The sequence below is a fragment of the Ctenocephalides felis genome, unplaced genomic scaffold (assembly GCF_003426905.1).
Source record: "Ctenocephalides felis isolate EL2017-DRISC unplaced genomic scaffold, ASM342690v1 CF-g0.4_SCAFFOLD_03572, whole genome shotgun sequence".
Classification (NCBI taxonomy): Eukaryota; Metazoa; Arthropoda; class Insecta; order Siphonaptera; family Pulicidae; genus Ctenocephalides; species Ctenocephalides felis.
This window is the reverse complement of record NW_020539726.1, coordinates 15,443,370-15,467,059: the sequence shown is the minus strand read 5'-3', so window position 1 is coordinate 15,467,059 and position 23,690 is coordinate 15,443,370. Positions and strand designations below refer to the sequence as shown.

The 23,690-nt window shown below is 29.2% G+C and overlaps 2 protein-coding genes across 2 annotated transcripts in view; both read right to left on the bottom strand.

Moving 5' to 3' along the window:
• Nucleotides 1-344: 344 nt before the first annotated feature.
• LOC113388155 (dynein regulatory complex protein 8-like) lies at nucleotides 345-4,567 on the bottom strand. Its single transcript, XM_026625557.1, has 6 exons — nucleotides 4,531-4,567; nucleotides 4,219-4,332; nucleotides 4,018-4,141; nucleotides 3,292-3,418; nucleotides 692-775; nucleotides 345-594 (listed from the first exon to the last, which is right to left on the bottom strand). The coding sequence occupies exons 1-6, from the start codon at nucleotides 4,565-4,567 to the stop codon at nucleotides 577-579; spliced, it is 504 nt and encodes a 167-aa protein (XP_026481342.1). The 3' UTR covers nucleotides 345-576.
• A 5,080-nt stretch (nucleotides 4,568-9,647) lies between these two features.
• Nucleotides 9,648-23,690, bottom strand: part of LOC113388154 (Ca(2+)/calmodulin-responsive adenylate cyclase-like) — a 35,364-nt gene continuing 21,321 nt past the window's right edge. The window contains 18 exon segments of the mRNA XM_026625556.1: nucleotides 9,648-9,883; nucleotides 12,055-12,229; nucleotides 12,297-12,357; nucleotides 12,520-12,844; nucleotides 13,011-13,113; nucleotides 15,829-16,019; nucleotides 17,666-17,825; nucleotides 18,533-18,726; nucleotides 19,113-19,373; nucleotides 19,476-19,695; nucleotides 19,794-19,940; nucleotides 20,178-20,421; nucleotides 20,845-21,089; nucleotides 21,355-21,633; nucleotides 21,728-21,916; nucleotides 22,416-22,613; nucleotides 23,146-23,280; nucleotides 23,340-23,412. Coding sequence (XP_026481341.1) covers nucleotides 9,648-9,883; nucleotides 12,055-12,229; nucleotides 12,297-12,357; nucleotides 12,520-12,844; nucleotides 13,011-13,113; nucleotides 15,829-16,019; nucleotides 17,666-17,825; nucleotides 18,533-18,726; nucleotides 19,113-19,373; nucleotides 19,476-19,695; nucleotides 19,794-19,940; nucleotides 20,178-20,421; nucleotides 20,845-21,089; nucleotides 21,355-21,633; nucleotides 21,728-21,916; nucleotides 22,416-22,613; nucleotides 23,146-23,280; nucleotides 23,340-23,412 — 3,436 coding nt within the window.

Below are 23,690 nucleotides of genomic sequence, written 5' to 3'. Positions count from 1 at the left end.
TTGTGATGTGCAATTTAATATTTAAATATTACATATATCGTTAACTAAAACTAAAAATTTAAATTTGTTATATAAAACACATTCAGGCATAATTAATGCATTTTTTCAGAATGTATTGTAAGTTACAATTTTAATCTATATTTTGCATTGTGAAATTTTTATATTATTAATATTTAGTAATACAAAGTTTTCTATTGAATTCTTTATTTTTTGAAATGCAAAGTTTATTATGTGGTGTATAATATATAAGCATAAATTCTATTTTTATTCAAATATTATTTGTATAATTCTTCTAATTTAAAATATCATTAATTAATAACTAACTCTAAGAATTTGAAATATTCTAATATTTATTACCTGGATAGGTCAATATTCATGCTGCACTTCTAAAATAAGCATCTGCATATAGCACATCTTTTCTTGCCACTGTGTTTTGCACTGCATTTTTAGGATTTAAATTTATAATTCACTATATGAATTGTATCTTGTCATTTGTTTGTTCTTGCTCAATTGGAATATGATTCCTTAATACTAGATATATAATTGATTTGATTTTGTGCACTCATGAATTATTATTTACTGATCTGTTTCAACCTATTTAAGAGAAGTTTAATAAGAGATTTTATATAAAAAATACAAATAGAATATAAAATTTATGTTGGATTCTATCTATAGATAAATACACACTTACCATTAACTGGTTTATGTAATATTCATACGGAATAGTATCAGTAGCTGAATCAACAGCTGCTACCATCATTTCATCAAGTTCTTCCTTTGTTCCAAAAAAAATAGTTATATATATATATATATATATATATATATATATATATATATATAAGTAAGTTCTTGTGGGACGATATATATATATGCATGCATGTGTGATGTGTGTGTGTGTGTGTGCAAATATAATATATGTATACCCATGTACAAATTTAAGTCTATTAGAACTATATAACTAGTTGTAAGTGATATTTTGCCTTAAAGCAAGTTGCATGAACTTCCCGATATCGACTTAGTCAATAATGAATAAATTAATTTATGAATGATTTATAAGTATTCCAAGTAAAATTATTGAAAATCGAACACATGTCTAATGCCAGTCCGAGTGCTTTCTAAAAGCAAATGTTCAAAATTGAATAAATTTTTATAATTATACTAGTTTCCGTAATTATTTATTAAGTTTATTAAGACCAGGTACTATATCGCCATAACAAGTAAAATCTCTAATTTTAACAAACGTCTAGAAAAACGCTGCTATAATTTTTTCAAATGTTGATGATTTTTTTAAATTGAACGACTTGTCGTAGGGCCGTAATATTTTAGTATGATAAAGACTATGGTATCTACCGTCAAAAAAAAATTATTAACACTAGAAAGACGGATGATATGAGTATACCAACATTGCCTGCAAACAGTCAAAATGACTGCGTCATGAAAAAAATAAATAATGCGTTTAGAAATTTGTTTAAAATTAATTTTTAATATTTCATGTATCATTTACATTTATATAAGTTATCTATGAGTGCTAAAAATAAAAAAAATAGTTCATCTGAAAACAAAAAGTTAATTACTCTTACAATTCATGCAAATATAACTTCTTTTTCTGAGTACATTCATCATCTTTTTATGAGTACATTTTTCGCACACATATTTGTTGCAACTTTATTATGACAAAGTCTTATTTGGCAAAATTTTCTTTTATTGGTATTTGATGTCTGTGGGTCATCATTTTCCTTTGATTTTTTTTTTTTTTGATGTCGTGGAAAGCTGTTCTGCCAATTCAAACAAAAACTGTTTTCTTTGGATTTTTATTGCTGTCGCTTCCTTGTAAAGAATCCAAGCATTTATTGCAGCCAAATCCAAAATATTGAAAAAGATTTGCAGGGGCCACCTACGTGAACTAGATTTTACGGTATATTTCTTCTTCTTTGCACTTTTTTATGTGTTTGATAATATAATTATCTATTATCAACGAAAATTCACTGACAAGATCACCTTTTATAAAATTCCTTTTTGCGTATCTTGTTGGCCCTTTTGGAAACACAAGTAGATGATGACCTTCCTGGAGTATCACCTTCGGCAATTTTGGTCCATACAGTACCATCGGCAGCTGTTTCCGTTTCTTGAATGCTTTCATCAGTTTCTGAGTCACTAGTTAGCACCCTACACCTTCTCTTGGGTACACGGATGGCACTTTCATTTCCATCAATATAGGGATCACCTCTTCATCGCTACCCTCTGAATCAGATGATTCACGTGGAACATAATCCGATTCATCTTCAAATGATTGTGCCTAATTTTCAGCATTTGATTCTATGTCGGAACACTCTTCACTTATGTTTGTTAGCGTTTGCAATAATTCACTTCTCTTCGACATATTATTTATAAGCTCTAAAAAATCAACTGAGCAACGCGTTATACTGAAAGTTACTACGTGAAAAAGACCGGTCCAATGTCAATACTTACCAAAATTCGGTTATTTCTATGTAACAAATGCATTATCGCTTATTCGAGATTTCTATAGCAGTCAAAATGACTGTTTTCCGTCCATGCTGGCATAATATGTAAGAATATAGGAAATGAAAGTGAGATAAGGCAAATAATACGATTTATATAAGCATTTATATGTTATATAAAAAGTCAAAAAAAATCACAAAGCTGCGACTTCAAATACACAGTTATTTTTTTGATTGAAAATGAAAAACAGACAAAATGACTGCGTCCATCTTTCTAGTGTTAAACTCGTTGAATTTTTTTTTTTTAACAATTTATTACAAGAAAACGGCCCGTCCGATCTTTACCAAAAAGTAATCAGCACGATTCCCAACCAATATCATGCGAGCGGTTTTGAATTTTCAAAATCGATTCAGAATTGCGGGCTAAAACGTGGACGAAATATGTTCGATTTTCTGCTATTTACAAAGAAACGGCTTGGCTGATCGTCGCAAAAAATTGATAAACACTGTAGTCATCATCGAGATACATCGAATGGCTTTTAAAATTTTGAAATCAGTCCAGCCGTTTTTGAGAAAACGTCGATGTACGGTGAAAAATCTGTTCACATACACACACATACATTTTCTAAATTTGGTCTCATTCGATTCAGAATGGCTTGAAACGTCGAAAAAACATAAAATTAGCGATTCGAATTTTTTGATGACAACATACTTATATAAACTTTTCCTTCGGGAAGTTAAAAATGTAGATGAAATAAATATGGCAATGAATAAATATTTTGATTATAATTTTTCTTATAATAATTAATATTATTATTAAATTGAAAATTACTTGTATTAGAGGTTCACACTCATGTGTCACCAGCTCAGTGAGATAGGCTCTGTCCAGAAATCCTTTATTATCTTTATCTAATACTTTAAATGCTTCTAAAAGTTTCTCTGGCGTGGCTGGTTGCATTCTGAAAAGAATTCAGTTTAAATATTTCATAAAGACAAGCAAAGATAAAAATAAAAATGGTATCAACTGGAGGTGAGAAGGGGATAATAAAAAGAATACGAAGCGATGCTAAAAAAATACATTAATTTATTCATCGAGAAAATGAATTGAATTGAAATGAATTGTTAGTAAAAGAGAAAAAACTGATCCGTTAATATTCCAATCAATTCAACCAAGAAAGAGAATGATATAAGCTAAGAAAAAAGACTCTGTGCATATTAAGAAACGAACTCGATGGATTTGAAAAAGTTTGATTAGATGCAATATTCAGATATTTAAAAAGTTATTGTAATTTTATTAAATTTTTAATATATTTTAAAATAAATTAAAAGTTTAATAAAATTACAATAACTTTTTAAATATCTGAATATTCTCTCAATATGTTTTTTTTTTCATATCCATCCAGTTCGTTTCTTAATATGCATAGAGTCCTTTTCCTTAAATCATATCATTCTCTTTCTTAGAATTATTTGAATTAATTAGAAATAATTATTTCTAATATTTCTAACTTTTTTCTAAAAAAAATTAAAATTCATTTTTCATAAAAAGTCATGAACTTACTTATGATCATTGATCAATTCACAAACATAAGGCAAAAAGTTCGCTAAGTGTATTATACCAGAACAATCCCGATCTTCCGTTCTTAATATTATATCTTGAACTTCAGCCTCAGTTGGTACGCAACCTGTAATACCCAAAATCAATATTAAAAACCATTTGATGTTTTTTATTTAAAACATATATAGACATATAATATATTACCTAGAGCTCTTAATATAGTTCCAATTTCTCTAACGTCAACACTCTTGTTCCCAGCATGATCGAAAACACAAAATGCATCAGCAACACGTCGTTCTAAATCATTGGTGATATCGACTGAAAGAAATGTTTTTCATACTTCAGTAAATCGAAATTAAACATGAAAAGATATGCAAATGTATAAATATGTTTAAATATACAGTCATACAACTAATGGTCAAAACATACTGGTACGTTTATTATCTACATACCAATTAACATAAAAGTAATACTATTTTCAAATAAAATATGATATAAAAATAATTTACCACATACCGTGAAACTCTTTTTGAGGTTGCTCGCTTTCCTCCATTATTCACTGTTTTATAATTGAACTGATTTTTTTAACAGTTGTTTGGAAAACATTTGTTAGATCAATAAAAGTATCTGAATATAAATGCCCACTACGCGCGCATCTTTAACATATAAACATTATGGCTAGAAATATTAAGATAATTATTTATTATATAAGTATACCTATATTATCAGGTATATTGTGGCAGCAGAAGCGCAGCGTGAGAATTCTTGAAGCCGCCTATAAATATAAATTTGTTTAGTGGGCCCTTGGAGTTAAAATTTCTCAAAAATAAAAATAGAGGTTTGTAGTCCAGAGGGTAATAATTTAAGGCTGATGTCATTTTTAATTACGAATTATACAAAATGGAATAAAAAAACTTGATTCAAAAATTAAAAAATAAAAAGTGGCTAGCCCTTATCAATGTGATAATTAACATCAATTGTGACGAAATTTATGACACGAGAGAATTATATATATATATATATATATATATATATATATATATATATATATATTAGGGTGGTCCTTAAAATAGTCATTTTCGAATTTTCTTGCTCCCAGGGGCTCAAGTGGTTCCAAATTGATAAAAAACAATTCTCTGAAAGTTTTAGCTCTTAATATTAACGTTTAGATAGAGCGCAATTCAATCAAAGTTTTGTATGGAAGCAGCATGAACAAATTTTCAAAAATTTTAAAAATGTGTTTTAGATATAATTTAGCGAACAAATGAATGAATAAAACTCATTCATTTGTCGATAAGTTATACCTAAAACATTTTTTTTAAATTTTCAAAATTTTTTCCATGCTATTTCCAAACAATCTTTGATTGAATTGCGCTCTATCTAAACGTTAATATTAAGAGCTAAAACTTTCAGAGAATTGTTTTTTATCAATTTGGAACCACTTGAGCCCCTGGGAGCAAGGAAATTCGAAAATGACTATTTTAAGGACCACCCTAATATATATGTATATATATATATATAGATATATATATATACAGAGCCCGTCCTACCTAGAATGCGATGCAAAAATGCGGGCGCACGCTTTAGGGGGCGCCAAAACGAGATTCGGATATGAAATTTATACTATAGTTTTTTCAATATCATTGAATTTGGGCAATGCTTTTAAAATATGTTAAAAATTTCACTTTAAAACAAGAGTCTGATACACGATGTGAAAGTAAAGATGAATACAATTCGGCCCTTACGATATGAATTAGGAGAAGAGTTTACGATGAAATTTTGGATATTTTAAATATTGAAAATTAAATTTAAAAAATCCAACATGATTCAAGTACCAGTATTGTATTTATTAATGAAAGATTTTTTTGCTCTCTTGGCATTATTTTCTCAATAGAATAAATCGTGCGATTTTATCGCGGATATTAATAATATCCCCAAAATAAGTAAAATGTTTCAAAACCCAAATATTAATATTAAATATGCATAAGAAACAATTGAAAATTTAACTATAGTCGGTATTGGTATTTTGCCTTGAGGAAAGTTACATGAACTTCCCGATATGTGTAAATAATCGACTTAATCAATAAAAAACTAATAAATTTATGAGTGATTAAAAGTATTCCGAGTGGATTTATTACACATAATTGAAAAAGAACGAACACGTTTCTAAAAGCAAATTTTCGAAAATCAATAATTTGTTTTATAATTGAACCAGTTTCCGTAGGACTTTAAAGGTTTAGTGTGTTCATTAAGACCAAGTACTCTATCGTTATATCATAAGTAAATCATCTAATTTTAATTTTAACAAGTCAAAAAAACTATATACTTATTTTCTCAAACTTTGATAAATTTTTAAAATTAAACTACTTGTCGTAAGTCCGTAATATTTCAGTAAGTTCCATAAGACCATGATATAAATCGCCAAAAAAAGTTCCATAAAAATCGGCTAAATTTTTTTTTCAACAGTTAATTACAAGAAAACGGCTCAGTAGATTTTCACCTAAAACTATATAATCAGTATCATTCCCAAGTAATATCTTTCGAACAGTTTTCGAATTTTTAAAATCGATTCGGAAAAAAAAAACCCTTTATTACAAGAAAAAGGCCCGGCCGATCTTCACTAAAAACTAATCAGGTCAATTCCCAACCAACATCTTTCAAACGGTTTTTGAATTTTTATTGACGAATATTTTTTCACTTTTCTGCGATTTACAAAGAAACGGTTCGGCCGATCGTAGCGCAAAACTGACAAACGATAGTCCTCATCGAGATACATTGAATAGCTTTTAAATTTTTGAAATCGGTCCTGTCGTTTTTGAGAAAACGTCGATTTACGGCAAAAAATCTGTTCATATACACACACACATACTATTTCCAAATTTGGTCTCATTCGATTCAAAATGGCTTGAAACGTCGAGAAAACATAAAATTAGAGAATCGATTTTTTTTATGAAAACAAACTTCTCCTTCGGGAAGTTAAAAATACTCTTGCAAACAATTTACAGAACTTACTGAATTTTTTGGATGTCCTAAAAAGTTTGGATGGAAAATAAGAATTTAAAAATAGTTCGGTGGTGTGACAACGAAAGAAGACATGACAATTTGATTATTCGCAACCTGCAAATCGCTGTATAATATATATTTGTGTGTATATGTAGAAATTCTTGTAAAGCGTCTCCAAAACCCCTAAATAAATTTGCGAACAAAAAGAATTGAAAAAGTTATTGTACCATACGTTTCGACATTTTTTTTTTGTCACGAGTGAGCCTAGAAAAAAGTAGACTAAAATGAGAAGCAATTTTTGAAGACATACATAAAATGCTTTATTTTGTCCATCACATGTAAAATCAACTGTGATAAATATATTTTATTTACACTCATTTATTATTACATATAATATTAGCAGAACTTAATCGCCTGTATTAGGCCAAATGTTAAGAACATAAAATTAGTGAACATTTCACATTTGTATTGCACCGAGTAATATTTTTATTAAGACCATGTCATAACACATTTCAATATACAATAAATAATTAAAACGCTTTATATAATAATTTCCGGATTAATAACTATATATATATGTATAAGTTATAAGTACACATACAAAAAAGCCCACTTTTCGATGAAGCTGCATATATCGTAATAGTTTAATAGATTAATTTCTAGAATAATTTCAAAATTATTTATATTACTATATATTTATTAATCCTTAAAGCATTGCTCAAATTGCATAAATCAACATAAATATAAGATAATTTAAAAATGATTAAATTATTTTCAAAAGTTAAGGTTTCCAAGACACGAGCTTTCCAAAAACGCCAGTCTAAGCACATTTTTGAAATGGACTATTCTCATTAGTACACGATTTAATTCGTATTTTGATTAATAATTTTTAATACTATATTGTAAATTATATAATTTTACTAAAATGCATATATTTTAATTGTTAGAAACTAAATTAAAGCAATGAATAAATAATATACGATACAATGTATAATAATACAGTTTAATATTTATTGAAATATCTGTAAATAAATTAATGGCTCTATTTGCTCATTGATATGTTTATAGACAGAATATCTCAGTATATTATTGCAAGACTGATAATTTGTACTGTTGATAAATGTTTTTACACCTCAAAATTGGGTAATAACCCAACGACACGCTTTTTGAAGAATATTAAAGAAGAAGTATTAAATTTAATCGTATCATAATAAATAAATTTAAATGTTAATACTTATCATCATAATTATTATCTATCTCTTTAATAGAAAAACGCGTTTTGGCAAATTTGGCATATTCATTTACAAATATATGCAAAATGCTGCTAGTGCTAGCATGATCTAATAATTTATAATTATTTTATTTAATAAAGCTCTCTCATCTTTCTCCAATGGCAGACTCAAAATTTATGGGTATCAAAAATTTATCTAACCATAGAAATATGCCAGAGCCTTATAAAAAACATTATTAAACTTATTTATAAATAAAAAATACTATACGTTGTATGGCTGCAATCAAGATCGCGTTCATTCTAGGTCAATATAATATAAATACCATAGTATAAATCTACAAATAACCAATGATAAATGACAAATATTATATTAAGTATCAACTTTAGCCGAATTTCGTATTATATCTTTTAATAAAAGAATTATTTATAAGACGAGAGCCTTAAGTTTAATCAGTTTAATTTTAATTTAAAGAATTGCTTGAAAGCAGTATTTGAAAACCATTATTTATAAAATACTACCTTATTTAATAGACACAAAGATAAAACACAGTAAGCTATCTTAAAGAATTTGTTTAAACATGAAAAAATTATATCAAGAATGTAAAAAATAATTATTATACAAAAATGTGTGACGTATTTTTTTGTTTAATAATTATTTTTTACATTCCTCATAATTAATTCATTTATAACAAATATATATATATATATATATATATATATATATTAATAATTTTACATCATTAGATTAGTTCTAATTCACAACTAATTTTTTATGTCCCTAAGCGCATGACAGTGTTTCATGATTTTAAATAAATATAAATATTAATTTCGTAAGAACGATTAAAATAACCTCCTAAAAGAGGATCATGTTCTAATATGTCCTTATACAATTTATTTGAGTATTAACAAAGATTTTTGATTCTTTAATTTTCAAATTATATTTGAATATACCTAAAATAAGAAAATTAAAATATTGGCACTACAGTCACCATAATAATTTTGACCTTATATGATTACTCTCATTGAAATTGTTGAATCTGTTACTAAATTTTAAAAATTAATAGAATATAATGTTGAACTTTTAATTAAATCATCAGAATCAATTTTCCAAAATTTTGATTCCATCTATGGGCGCAACTATTTACATGTGTGTTACACTCGACAACTATATTTTATAGCAGCAATTATTTTAATTAATTGAAATTATAGTGATACGTATCACTAATGTGATTATTTTAAATTAGTTTTTTGCAAATGTTCACAACACACTAAATACTTCAATATAAATAAGTTAATCCACATATATAAATATATATATTTATATACATATGTCCTAAAGTTCGCCATAATTATACAAATGTCAATAGTTTAATTAATTATAGTTATAAAATACTACTTACTATAAATCAGTATCTACATTAATACTATCAGAGCAGCCAAATTTCTTTGTGATGCTTTCGCTTACGGACCGTATATCCAGAAGAGCTAATCCGGGCCAACCATCCACTCCTTCTGAGTCACAGTACATACCACTTAGAGAATCCAGGCTGATAGCTCTGGAACTACTTCGAGATGATATTGAACCATTTTCATGATCTGGGTGATGATATATTGAATTCACATCACTTAGAGCACCTGCAAAAATTAATGGTGCAGATTAATATAATGCTATTCCTGAGTTAATGGTACTTGATTAATAATGTTTCAATATTATTGTCAGCGTATTATATGATACATAAAAAATGCATAGCTCTCAAAAATAAATTTAATCTCTTGTCTGTCCCTCCATCACTCCTCTACTATTACTAATCTTTGAACTGCATCTAATTTTTATACCTTGGATAAATTTATGAAATAGCCCTAATTAACTTTCCGTAGGGTAAGCTATAGTAATCACAAAAAAAATCGAAAATGAAACTTTTTATATATCTTTACGTTTCAAAGGTTTCTGAATATTTTGCCATACCTTAAAAAAAATGGATGTATGTGTGTGTATGCGTGTATGCGGATACAAATTTTCGTCGACAATTTCGAGAACACTAATCAACCGATTTCAATAATTCAAAAAACATTCAAATCGTATTGATAAGCAGGGCCGGTCCTGCCTTGCATGCGATGCATGCAAAAAATGCGGGCGCACGCCTTAGGGGGCGCCAAAACGAGATTTGGAAATAGAATTTATAATATATTATTCACATTTTTTAATATAAAATTTAGAATACTTAATAGATTATAATAAACAATCTAACTTTTTGGATACGTAGACACAAAAAGCATATTCAGTTTGCGATGTGATATCAGTAGAAACAATTCATTACTCTGCAAATTAGTAAATTATTGTTCTGCTTATTGTTTCATGTACTTATTAAATTCTTCTCGTTTGAAGTTAATGTGGACTCAAAAAAGAAATTATCTAGTGTTCAATCAAACCCGTAAGCACAAACCTACGAAAGTTTAAATTATTGGGCATTATTGACGAAAAACTACGAGCTGATTTAGTTTGAACGAAACTTGTTAAAAAAAAATAGATACAAATTATAATATAAAAACATGGAAAATTGGAAGTCAGTGCATAGAAAATGGATAATTAAATTAAGACCGAGAAACTGAATAGTAACTTTTGTTTTTGTTGAAAATGTTTCGCATCTGATAAAATTGGACGTTGAAGACATACATGGTTAGATTTATGGAAATGGAGCAAATATGAAAAATGGAAGCAAAATGTACTAAAAACAAAAATCTTGAGCTTTTTTTATACCTATTGGTGTCCATACTAATTTTAATTATTAACTAAGCAGAAATAATACACATACAAATATAATTGTGTTTTGTTTTCAATATAGTTAAGGAAATATGTAATTTCTTTGCATCTTTTAATAAAATACATTAAAAATTTAACTTTAAAACAACAATCTGATATTCTGAATCAGATGGGAAAGTAAATATGAATACAATTCGTTCCTTACGATAACAATAAGGCGAAGTTTACGATGCAATTTTGGATATCGTAAATAATGAAAAAAAAAAAATAAATAAAATAAAATTTAAAAAATCCAACATGAAAAACAGTGTTCTGTTTAAAAATGAAATAAGTAAAATGTTTTAAAATCCAAATATTAATATTACACATATGTTAAAAATACTTGAAAATGTAAACTATATGGTCAACCCGCAAATCGCTTCGATTTTCTAAAAAAAAATAGAATCAATGTATTTTATAAGCTTTTAGATTATATTTAATTTTTTTTGTACTAAATCCAGAATGATTAACCCCTTCGACTCGGATGCCAAAAATTCGCGAGTGGAAAGTGTTAAAAACTAATTTAAAGAATTTACGTAACTATTTATATAATTTTAATAATAAATGTTAAAACAGTTAAAATTATTGGGGGGGGGGGGGACGCTAGAACAAATCTTGCATGCGGGCGCTGAGGACCCCAGGACCGGCCCTGTTGATAAGGATTAGTTTTTGGCGAAGGTAGGTCTAGCCACTCGGAAGATATGGGGCAAAAAAAACTAAAAACGGTAACTCAGTGTTTAAGAGAACGGAGCGTCCAATTTTAATAATTCAAAAAAACATTTTGCTTGTATTGATAAGTTGAAGAACTGATTAATTTTTTGGAAAAGTAGGTCCAGCGTAGGTCTCAATAAAAATAAGTTAAAAATATGTCATTTGGCGGTCAAAAATGTTTATTGGACATATGTACATCAAATTATTTGATATTTTATAGATATTTTGATAATGTACCAGCAATTTGCCTTAAGGCACGATGCCATGCACCCCACTAGTTATTAATAAATATTACCTTCAGCATCAGTGAGACCAGCTTCATTGAGCAAAGATACATTTTCCAAACCCTGCTCATCCGTTGTATAACCATTAGATTCTCTGTCTGGGCATTCTTGTTCATTGTTTGTATTCCCATCCTCATTTTCTTCATCATCTGACCATTCAGAATGACTACAGTCTCTTGTTGAAACCTTCAAAAAATAAATACAATGTTAGTATAACAATAAATAAAAACGAGCTGTAAGACTCGAAACTTACTTGTTCCTCTTGATCGCCCTCTGTATTATCCTCAACAGATCCACAAACAGATTCGCTGCCCCTTTTTATTTAACAAGAAACGTCAGTTAGGTCAATAATTATATTTCAAACTAACAAAATTTTTACATATCAAACAAAGTTATTTATAATTTTATATTTTAAAAACAGAAAGCATCTCATTTCCTATATGACATTACATCAGCTGCATATAACGAACTCTTACCTAGGTTCTTGACTTCTAGCCAATTCTTGAATAGCTGCCAAACCCACAGAATGTGATACGCCTTCCCCTGCCAACGGCCATTGCCTGCGTTCGAACAAGCGTCGTATTTCTCGTTCAAATTGTCCACTTCCACCTTGTGGATTACCAACTTGTGTTGTTGTTGATGACTCAGAGACTTGATTTTGTTTACGCTTTCCACTTCCATTGTCATTGATCTTATTGATCAAATCGTTATTGGCCAAATATTCAAAACTTTTGCAACTATAACCTGCTTCCACTTCACATGGTGGAGCTACTGAGCCAGCAGTCGTCGTACTGTCTCCACCTGATTAACATTTATATAATATGTTAATAACTTTATCAATAGTTATGGTCCTCTCCCACTTCCATATAAAAGTTCTTGCAACGTATTGGATAGTTTACATATTAAATCAAAATATTCATGCATATGACATCTCACTTATCGTTCATTCGTTCAACATCAGAATTACCTGCTGCGATTTGCATAAGTGCGCCAGAAGGTAAAGGCAGTAGCGAAGGCATCCAATTTGGAGGCTCAAGTTTCTCTGATTCAGTTGACCAACCAGTATCTGGCTATAATTTTGTAAAAAACATATATTATTATACGTAAGTTATTTAATTTAGTTCACATATAAATAATAAGAAAAATAAAACAAAATAATTTCTGAAGTATTTAATATCAAAAAGAGCAGTGAGTAAAAACCATTTTACCTTTAACTGTTTATAAGTTTATAAATCAATTTAACTAAATCTAGTAGAAATCAATTGTTGACCATATTTTTTTAAGCCAGAAACAGGGCAACAATTTTTAGTTATGCTAATCTGGGACGGGACGGGAAGTTTCTTAAGGGGGTCTTCCTATGTGACGGCCTGTTTTTTAGGGATATTTTAGGAGTTTTTTTCTACGACCAGTAAATATTTAGAGCTTCAAGTTTTTTATCATTTATTAACACATATTTGGACAGTATAAATATAAAATTTCAGCTAAAAATATTCAGTCAAACTAGAGTTACAGCGTTCTGAACACCCCCGCCTCGAAAAAAAGAGCTCCCACTTCCTACACGATTCCGGCTGATCGGCTTATCCGAAAAAAAATAACAAACGGCGTTTTAATTTGTAGGCTTAAAAGCACGAAATGACCTATAATCAAATGAATATGAAAAAAATTGGATTTTTGATAGATATTTGAAATAAAAGTTGCAAATTAGGCGTTTTTTTTTGTTTTTTGCTATAAAAAAATCGAAGTTTTGAAAATTTTCGATTCATAATAGTTCATTCCATGCGTTTAAATATATTGAGTGTGCCCTGTAAATTTCAAGTAATTCGGTACAGCCGATTCTGAGATACAATGGAGGAAAGTTTGAAAAACACAGTTTTGAGAAAAACGCGTTTTAGGTTTCAAGTCCGTTAAAAACTATTCGAACCGCTCTTTCTTTTACTTGCTGTATCTTTAAAACGACTTCGATTTTTCTAAAATCGCTTTACTACCGTATTCTAGACATGTTAAGGGAGCAATTTATGAAAAAAAATCGATTTTTTCAACCCATCACATAGGAAGGCCCCCTTAAAATAACAAATGCTATTTAAGGATACAATGAAAAATTATTAATATTTACGTATTAGTTTTAATATTGTTTTTAAAAAATCAGGGACACAAGGTGGAAATCCGCGACTGTCCTGGCCAAACCGGGACGTATGGTCAACAATAATAAGTGATATTGGATTTTAAATAGAATAACTATATTAATTAAAAATCAATTCTGTAAGTTAAATTATGTTGACTCAACATAATTTACCTTACAGAAATTGATTTTTAATTAATATAGTTATTCCCTTAAAAATCCAATATCACTTATTATTTACTTAAATATTTAATCACATTATATATAAGGTTGTTCGGAAAGTCACTTCGATTTTTTTACCACCAGAATTTAACTATATTTTTTTGAACCAAACATTGCACTTAAGCCCTATAATTATTATATGATTTGAAAAATTATATTTATTTATATTTAAAGCTTGTGTCTAAAACATTCTAATCAATCACATGCAGTAGATTTTGGATGATGCCACTTTAAATACGGAAATAATTAAGCGGCATTTTCGACATATTTTACTCTTTTAATATAAAAAAGATAAAATATTGTTTAAATCAAAATGAAATTAACCGATTTGCACGGAAATGTCGTGTTGATAGTACAGCAGTGTCAAAATTGGTATGCTCAATTTTATTCCTGGTATTTTGATATCCAAGATGTACCAAGACCAAGAAGTACGGTTGAAACTGATAAAGATGCGAGAAAGGCGTTGATGCAAACCGGCGAATAACAATACATGAGGATCCTATTGAGTTAAAATTTATCAAATTTAACGGTTTATGACTACTCAAAAGGGTTGCGATTTTCCTCGAAATTCAATTTATGGTTCTCATAGAAAGAAATGTGTGTCCACGATTTTTAATTAATTGGCGTCCACGATTCGCCTCTGAAAGGTCCTGAAAATTATCAGGTCTTGAAGTGAATTGTTACTAGGTATGTCTAATGGGATGTAAAGAATACAGTACACGCCCATGCCCAATTGCCCATGAAACAAAAAATAAGAACCTACTCAAAACAGGTGCAAAGCTTAAATTTGTCAGAAAAAGGTGATGCAGTATGTTTGGTAAGATTTTAAAAAAGTTGTTCATTTTTCTGCTTTTCCCGGATAACAGAACGGTTAATTCGGATGCCTTATGTCATCAGCTGAATAAAAGATTTCAATAGAAAAAGTCAGAACTAACCGACAAGGAAGGTTAAAATCTTGCATCAAAAATACGCATGGCCTCACATAAGTTTCGTCGGTCTCCATCAATAGCTTTTGTAGCGTGAATGGAACCCAATGACACATTTATCGTATTCTCCAAACCTACCATCATCGGATCATTATTTGTTCCGGCCACTAAAAAATTTTTAGGCAATAAACCTGTACCGTAAATCAGCATGTCACAAAGCACTTTAATCAGTTTTTTGCCAATAACGACCAAAAAATTTATGATCTCGGAATTATGCTAATACCAGAAATATGACAAAATATGTTCGAAAATACGTGCCAAAATGCCTATAAAAAACGAAGTTACTTTCCGAACAATCCAATATAATTTCGGCGTGGACGTTAGACGAAACATATAAAAGTTCATACAACTTTTCTTAATGTAATGCCCGCTCACCAGATCAACCGAAAAATATACCTACATATATTATTTACTTTCTAATTTACTCTTATTTCTGGAGACTTATATTTTTGACCTACCTGAATATCACCAGGATATAACCATTTTTTAACTGGGCTGTCCGGTGCGGTGTTACTGTAACTTTCATCAGAACTGCTTGAACTAGTTGATGTTGCAGACTGCATGTGAGAACTTAATTCATCAACGGATGATCCACGAGTATCTAGCATTGAAGATGGTTCTTCACTTCGACGGATATGGTAAGAAGAAACTAACAAAAAAATTAATTATTAATAAATTATATTATTATAATATTTTACATCATTGTTAGTTACTATGTAATTATAAATATTGTTCGTCCATAATATTATTGAAAATATTACTTGTTTTATGGATCGGATTTCATAAGCAGCTAATTCTTAAGTAAGATAAAAATCTTACTTAAGAACTTCAAATAGAAAATTGTCTTAACATGAAGACTAAATGTTAAGATAAAAACTATAAGTTTAACATCTAATAGTTTTACACATTAAAATATAATATTCAACTAGGTGTGAGTAACATTTTGTCTTGGACTAGTTTAACACAAAAAATAGCATCTACTTATGAAGAAAAGGCCTCAAAAATCTTTACCTAAAACTAAAGTAATCAAACCGAATCGTTTTTTAAATCAGTTCAGGAATTCTGCAGTTTTCTCTCTAAAAACTCTAAAGAAACGGCTCGGCAAATCGTTTCTCAAAACTATCCGTCCTTAATGAGTTTCATCGATTGGCCTTTAATTTTTTTAAATTGGTTCAGCCACTTTTGAAAAAACTTTGACGAAAAGTCAAAATTTGGTTCACACACACACTTTTTCTAATTCGAGTTTCAAATGATTCAGAATGATATCCAGAAAACAAAATTAGTAAGTCAGATTTTTTGGCAAAAACATAAACTTCTCGTGTGGGAAGTTAACTAAACACATGTAAAACTAGTTGGTATTGGTATTTTGCCTTGAAGCAATTTACATGAACTTCCGGATTTGTGTAAATAATCAACTTAATCAATAAAAAATAAATTAATTTTTTTATTTATGAGTGATTAAAAGTATTCCGAGTAGATTTATTACACATAATTGAACGTGAACAAACACGTTAACTCGGAGTATTTTCTAAAAGGAAATTTTCACAAATCAATAATTTTTATAATTGAACCAATTTCCGTAGGACTTTAATCGTTTAGTATGTTCATTAAGACCAAGTATTCTATCGTTATACCAAGTAAACCGTCTAATTTTAATTTTAACAAACATCAAAAAAAAATACTCATTTTCTGAAACTTTGATTAATTTTTAAAATTTAAAACTACTTGTCGTAAGGTCGTAAAGTTCTATAAGACCATGATATATATCGCCAAAAACAGTTACGTAAAAATCGGCTTAATTTTTTTTTCAACAGTTAATTACAAGAAAACGGCTCGGTAGATTTTCACCTAAAATTAATCAGTATCATTCCCAACTAATATCTTCCACCCAGTTTTTGATTTTTTTAAATCGATTTGGTAGTATGAGCTTAAATGTGGACGAAAAGTTTTTTCCAAAGAACACTTTTTTCCAAATTACAAAAAAACGGCTCGACCGATCGCTGTACGGAACTGAGAAAAGATAATCCACATCAAAATATATCGATTGGCTTTGAAATTTTTGAAATCGGTCCAGACGTTTTTAAAAAAACGTCGATTTACGGCAAAAAATCTGTTCACATACAAACACACACACACACTTTTTCCAAAATTGATCTCATTCGATTCAGAATGGCTTGAAACGTCGAGAAAACATAAAAATAGCAAATGGGATTTTTTTATGAAAACAAACTTCTCTTTTTTAATTTAATGTCAAAAATAGAAAAAAAAAACGAAAGAAGGAAATATAATACTTGCCATGATCAGGTAGTGGAGGCTTAGGAAGTGGTTTAAGAAATGGCTCCATTTGCGAATGGTTTAAACTACTTTGTACTTGTTGATTTGTTTGGTCGAATATAGTGTGTGTAGAAGGCTCTGGGTGATACACATGTTGGCAGTTCTTTTGCATAGGTAGAACCTAATGGAAAAATGAATATAGTAATATTTTTTAACTTAAATTATATATTATATCAACATCAAATTTAAGATTTTATATATATATATATATATATATATATATACGAGGTCTGTTCAAAAAGTACCCGGAATTTTCGTTTTTTCAAAAAAATATTTATTTATTCGTCTACATTAATGTGGTCCCCTTCAAAGTAGTCCCCCCCAGATATAATACACTTATGCCAGCGTTTTTTCCAATTTTCGAAGCACCCTTGATATTCACTTTTTGATATGTCCTTGAGCACTCTCAGCGATTTTCTTCAATCGAGGAAAACCGCCGTCCTTTCATGGGTCTCTTCAACTTTGGGAATAGGAAAAAGTCACACGGAGCCATATCTGGTGAATTTTTGCACTTTGCAACACTTTATTTCATTTTTTACGCAAAATTTAATACAAATTCTTTGACTTTTCAATTCTTCCATTGTAAAAATCGCCGAGCTCAGAAAAACAACGTCGAACCTTAGCGACTACCACAGACAAAGTAAACAGTGAATATAGCTGAAAATTTCATCATACTTTAGGGGCATGTATACCAACACAATAAAAAAAAATTTTGACAATCAGACACTCCAGACCCGCGAAATTTAATTATTAGTAATTCCGGGTACTTTTTGAACACACCTCGTATATATATATATATATATGCCTAACATCTAAAATAATACTTGCCTTAACTATATGAGGTCCATTGTTTCCACTATAAGGTAAAAGTCTACTGCTTTCTCCCATGTTAGAATTTCCCCGATTTAACATTGAGTGCTGAACATATTTTGCAGGAACACATTGCTCATAACGATGCAGGGGTTGATTCATCATTTGATGGTTTATTATTCTACCAGGTGTCACTCTGCCATAAGTTGCACCTAAAAAATGTGGTTACAAGAATAATATAAAAATGTATAAAATGACTGTGTGCTAGTAAAAATAGTTTAGTAGTTCAGAAAAATTTTAAATACGGATACAAAGGAAACTAGTTGAAAGTAGCATTTTCCCTAAAGGTAAGTTGTATGAATTTCCCAATACGTACACATGATAAACTTCATCAATAAGAATTGGGATTTAGTGTGTGTTTGTGTGTGTGTGTATGTTTGTATCAGTTTAAGAAATTACAGAACTTCCTGACAACATGGAAAATGTTGATAAAATGCATTCAGTAATATTTTAGAAAGTTGTAAAGTAAGATATGTAACAAATATATTCAGTTTCGTTCTTTACGTACAAAATAATGTTAATCTAATGTTTAATATACCTGTGCTAAACTGATGGTCTTGCCTTTCAACAACAAGGTATGTCATTGTATCCCCCTTTCCTTTAATCTTCACCATTCCTCTACATTTGAAGTTGTAATGTGTATCTCGAATAACATGAGCTACATTTTCAGTAACCTGTGTGAGACCAGCCAAACCTGTTGAGTCCATGTGGTAGGCGATATTAACAGTTTCACCCCATATGTCATATTGAGGTTTATTAGCTCCTATCACACCTGCTATTACTGGACCAATGTTTACACCTAAGAATAATAGTTATAAGTAATAAATGTTAAATAAAAAGTCTGCTTCATATTCACCTAATAATATTAACATTTCATAAAATTATTGAAAATTATAATTACCTGCTCTTAACATAAAATTTCTATATGTAGATGTATTAAATGTGAGAAGCCGAGCATGCATAGCTTGCGTAAAATCGAGAAGAATAGTAATAAATTTTCTTATTGAATTATTATCTCCATGATTAATCTTATGTTCTGGACTCAATCCCACAGCAGCCATGTATGTGGACCCAAAACATTTGATCTTATCAATTGCTCCAAAACAATCTTCTTGCAACAGCTAAAATGATCATAAAAATTATAAGTGATAAAAGTAAATATTACATAAATAACTATTCAGAATAATACACACACACAAATATATATTTTATAACAAACCTTATCAAAATCGCATATGATTTCATTTAATTGGCGCAAACAATCAAGACCATTGGTGCTGCTTTCCATATCAGTGCAGAACTCATGGTAATCTGTCACTGTTGCAAAAAGTACTCCAACATAAGCATAGCTTTCGCAATAGAGATCCTGCACAATAAATAAAATATTATAGCAAATTATCATGGAAGTTTTTATGAGCGGCTGAACTGTATTTTAAAGGCATTGTAGATGGTGTTAAAATGCAATTCATCATTATTGAATGTAAATAAAACAATTATCAAAACAAAATTTTATATTGTTTATATAATATTAAACAATATTATATTGCTTTTTGGTTAAAACCGAAAAATGGGTTGAGTCCATATACATCAAACAAAATCTTACTGTGCTTCCTGGTCTTCTTTGTTTCTCTAAATAGAATTGTGTCACGTGCTGAGGTAAGAGATCATGCAATAGTCTAACACCAGACTGTTGTAAAACATTGGCCTCATGTCTTGCACGATTTGCCTCATTTTTTCTCAAGTAACACAGTCTCATAACTCTCTCTAAACATCTTCCATGAAGACCAGAAGCAACCAAAAACATCAATAATTGTACCAGACTTGAAGTATGAGCTGGAACTAATGATCTGCAAAATAAGAAATTATGTATGAAACTTGTCCAAATAAAAATATGTAGAAATGTCTCTGATAAACAATAATCAAATTTGGAATAACAAAAGCTTAATTATGTTCACATAAGCAAGTATTTGCATATGTAAATTAAGGTTTAAGTTTTTGTTATTCAAAATATTAACAATTATCAAGTCAATCTCTTCAAAAGTACTTTCAATTAAAGTACTTTCTTTAATATTCTATCCTCTTCACTAATTAATTACAATAATTAGATCAGAGTAGTTAATTTATTAGATTATTAATTTAGAAACATTATTTCTTTGATAAAAAAATGGTATCAAAAAGAATTATATACTCAGCAATCCAAATTTAATGTCTGAGTAATATAAATTATTGATAGAACTATCATCATGTTAACATAATATACAATGACTCACCTGACTATTGAATCATAACAATGGAATAGATCAATATGAGAGAGCTGGACAAACAATGTATAACAAATCATGATGAAGATCAAAATAGATAACTTTGCCCATAGTAATAATTTAAAAAATACAGCAACGGCTAACCCTGATAGAATGCCTCCAAGGGGTACATATATAGGGACTGGGCAAGACAAATGATCATTAACTGAATGTGCCTGAGATATTTCACATGAAGGATTGGGCAAACAAGTGAACTGAAAAATAAAATTAATTATATAATAAAAAATTATACATCAACTTTCCATATAGTAGAATGAAAGCAGGTAATAAAATCCTATTTAAACACACAAAGGATTAAGATCCAAAAAATAAGAAAAACATTCAATTTATTATTGTGATGATTACCAATCGCTAACATTATTTTAACATTTAATCAGGTATACAGACAAAGTATGTTTTTTTAACAATATAGATATAAACTGATTTCAATATAAAATCATAAATGAATAATCTACTCACCACATTCAAAATTGATACTGAGAAAACAAGTAAAACAGTAAAAATTGTCAACGCTAGTCTTAAAGTAAAACTTTTAGTAACATCCCAGAATATCCATTGTAACCTTGCTGCTAGTAATAACATCAGTAATGAAGTGACCCAGGCAAAGGCCGTTAAGAAAAGCAGTAGTAAAAATAAAGTTCTAGGTAGCATAAGGCCTTGGATTCCTGCACCACAAACAACCAATATCAAGCAACACCAAAGAGATGCAGCAAATTCTGGGTCACATTCATGACGATACTGGAAAGTTACCAATGAATAAGTATAATAATTCTTTCTTATTGAAACATATTTTACAAATAAGCATGTGTAATTTATTAAAAATTATAAATACCATGGCTTCATTCTGCTTATCTCGAAGACATAAAGTCAGATATCCTATCTGAGCATCGTTTTCTAAATCCAAGTATTGAGCTTCTATGGCTGTTGCTAGATTTCTATCAATGCGGTTGCTTGTATGCAGATTTCTTAGAACATTGCAAGATCTTTTCTTGAAAGGTCTTAGATTTGAAACACCAGTAACCTAAAAACATATATTCTAAATTAAATTTTATTCCAAAAAAAATAATTCCTGTTTTCTTCAAATAAAAATTCAATAATGGGAATGTGAAAATATGCAGAGTAAAAATTTTGAAAAAAATTATTTATGTTCATATTAAATCATCAAAATTTACTATCAAATAAATTAAATTACCAACATTTGAAATATTTTGTTTTAAGTTTTTTTCCATCTTTCTTATTAAGGCAACTTTTAAAAAAAATGTTGAAGCTCAAATTTTATTTCAGTGAGTTAAACCTATTTCATATTCCTTGTAATTATTCTCATTTAATTAGTCATAATTAAAATCTTGCAACGGTTTGAAATAATAGGATTATGTATCATTCAAAATCATGAATTATAAATACTTTAAAGAAATATATCTATAGGATTATCAGATCAGACTGATTAAAAATTAGTGTCCATAGCAGTATAATATTTTCAAGTTAGTATTAATTTCCAAAATTATTTTATGCTAACATACTTTAGAAGCTGAAGAATCAGCATCAACTCTTGGTGCATTAGCACTCTCATTTTCACCGATGAAAGCAAATGGAATTTCCGCTCCAAATTTTATGTTGTGCAGTAATTGATTTATACTCGCAACTTTTCTAATAGATAATTCGTGTTTTTGCAGCGTACCCAGTGGTGCATTCATTTCCAAAGTGCATAATGCGAGCGCCTATAATAAAAATTAGTAAATTAGAAAACAAGTTAGTAATGTATGGCGTTATGCCTTTAGCAAATTATTTGAACTTTATAGATGAACGAAAAAGTAATATTTTTTTAATCTTTAGAACTTCAAACAAAATATTCTGCACACCAGTAACTGCGTTAAATGATAATGTTGCAAATAGGGGATAATTGTTTATCAATGTCAAAGACACAAATGCTTTGAAATATCATTTGTCTCGCCACTAGGATAAACTTAAATTTTACCTAATTGTATTTGTATAAAATATTTTAAATTATTTATGATAGTAGTTAATTCAATCTTGAAGCATTTTGCTGCAACATACGGAAATAGTATGTTATATGTGTGCAGGAATAAGAACATTGTATTTATATATGTATATAAAACTAAAATATATGTATATAAAAAGATGTTATATGTATATTTGCATATACCAGACATATGCTGATTTAATAATCAACATATTAAGTGAAACAAAGTACCTTTGTATAGTTTTTTTAATAAATTAAAACAAACTCACTTTTCTTCTGCGTGGTGGTGGGACAATATAATATGTCCCTCCTGGAGCATCTGTTACGTCATACTCGCCCGTCAACGCATCAATGGTGGCTCTGGACACGTGAACTTTACCAGCGTCTCCTGACATTTGCAATTTCTAGCCATGGATACATTTTTTGACCAAATATCAAATTGTCTCCTTTTTATTCCTGATACGTAACATGTCGCAGAACCGGAGTGAATTCCAACTCGAATACTCAACGGAGCATTTGTTTGACCAATCATTTGACTTCAAAATTTCAAGATTAAATAGCATTAAAAATAAGTAACAAAAAAGATGATTACTTAATTAATGTAAACACTATTTGCACAGAAAATGCTTGCAGCGTGAAGTTATGAACACTTATGTAAACAGTATTCAAACTCGATTGTAATATTGACAATAAAAGATTTTCAGATATTTATTACACATTATTACATTTTGTGCGACATAATTTAAACAAAATTATGATAATTTTCTGTGATACCTATAGGTAATAAAATGAAAATAGCACCCATAAGACGGAA

What these genes read in the sequence shown, in the direction of transcription:
- LOC113388155 (XM_026625557.1), bottom strand. Translation starts at nt 4,567, where the DNA reads ATGGAGGAAAGCGAGCAACCTCAAAAAGAGTTTCACG. An exon ending in AACTATATTAAGAGCTCTAG is followed by an intron (nt 4,142 to 4,218) that starts GTAATATATTAT and finishes TGGGTATTACAG; the next exon opens with GTTGCGTACCAACTGAGGCT. An exon ending in AGTGTGAACCTCTAATACAA is followed by an intron (nt 776 to 3,291) that starts GTAATTTTCAAT and finishes TTTGGAACAAAG; the next exon opens with GAAGAACTTGATGAAATGAT.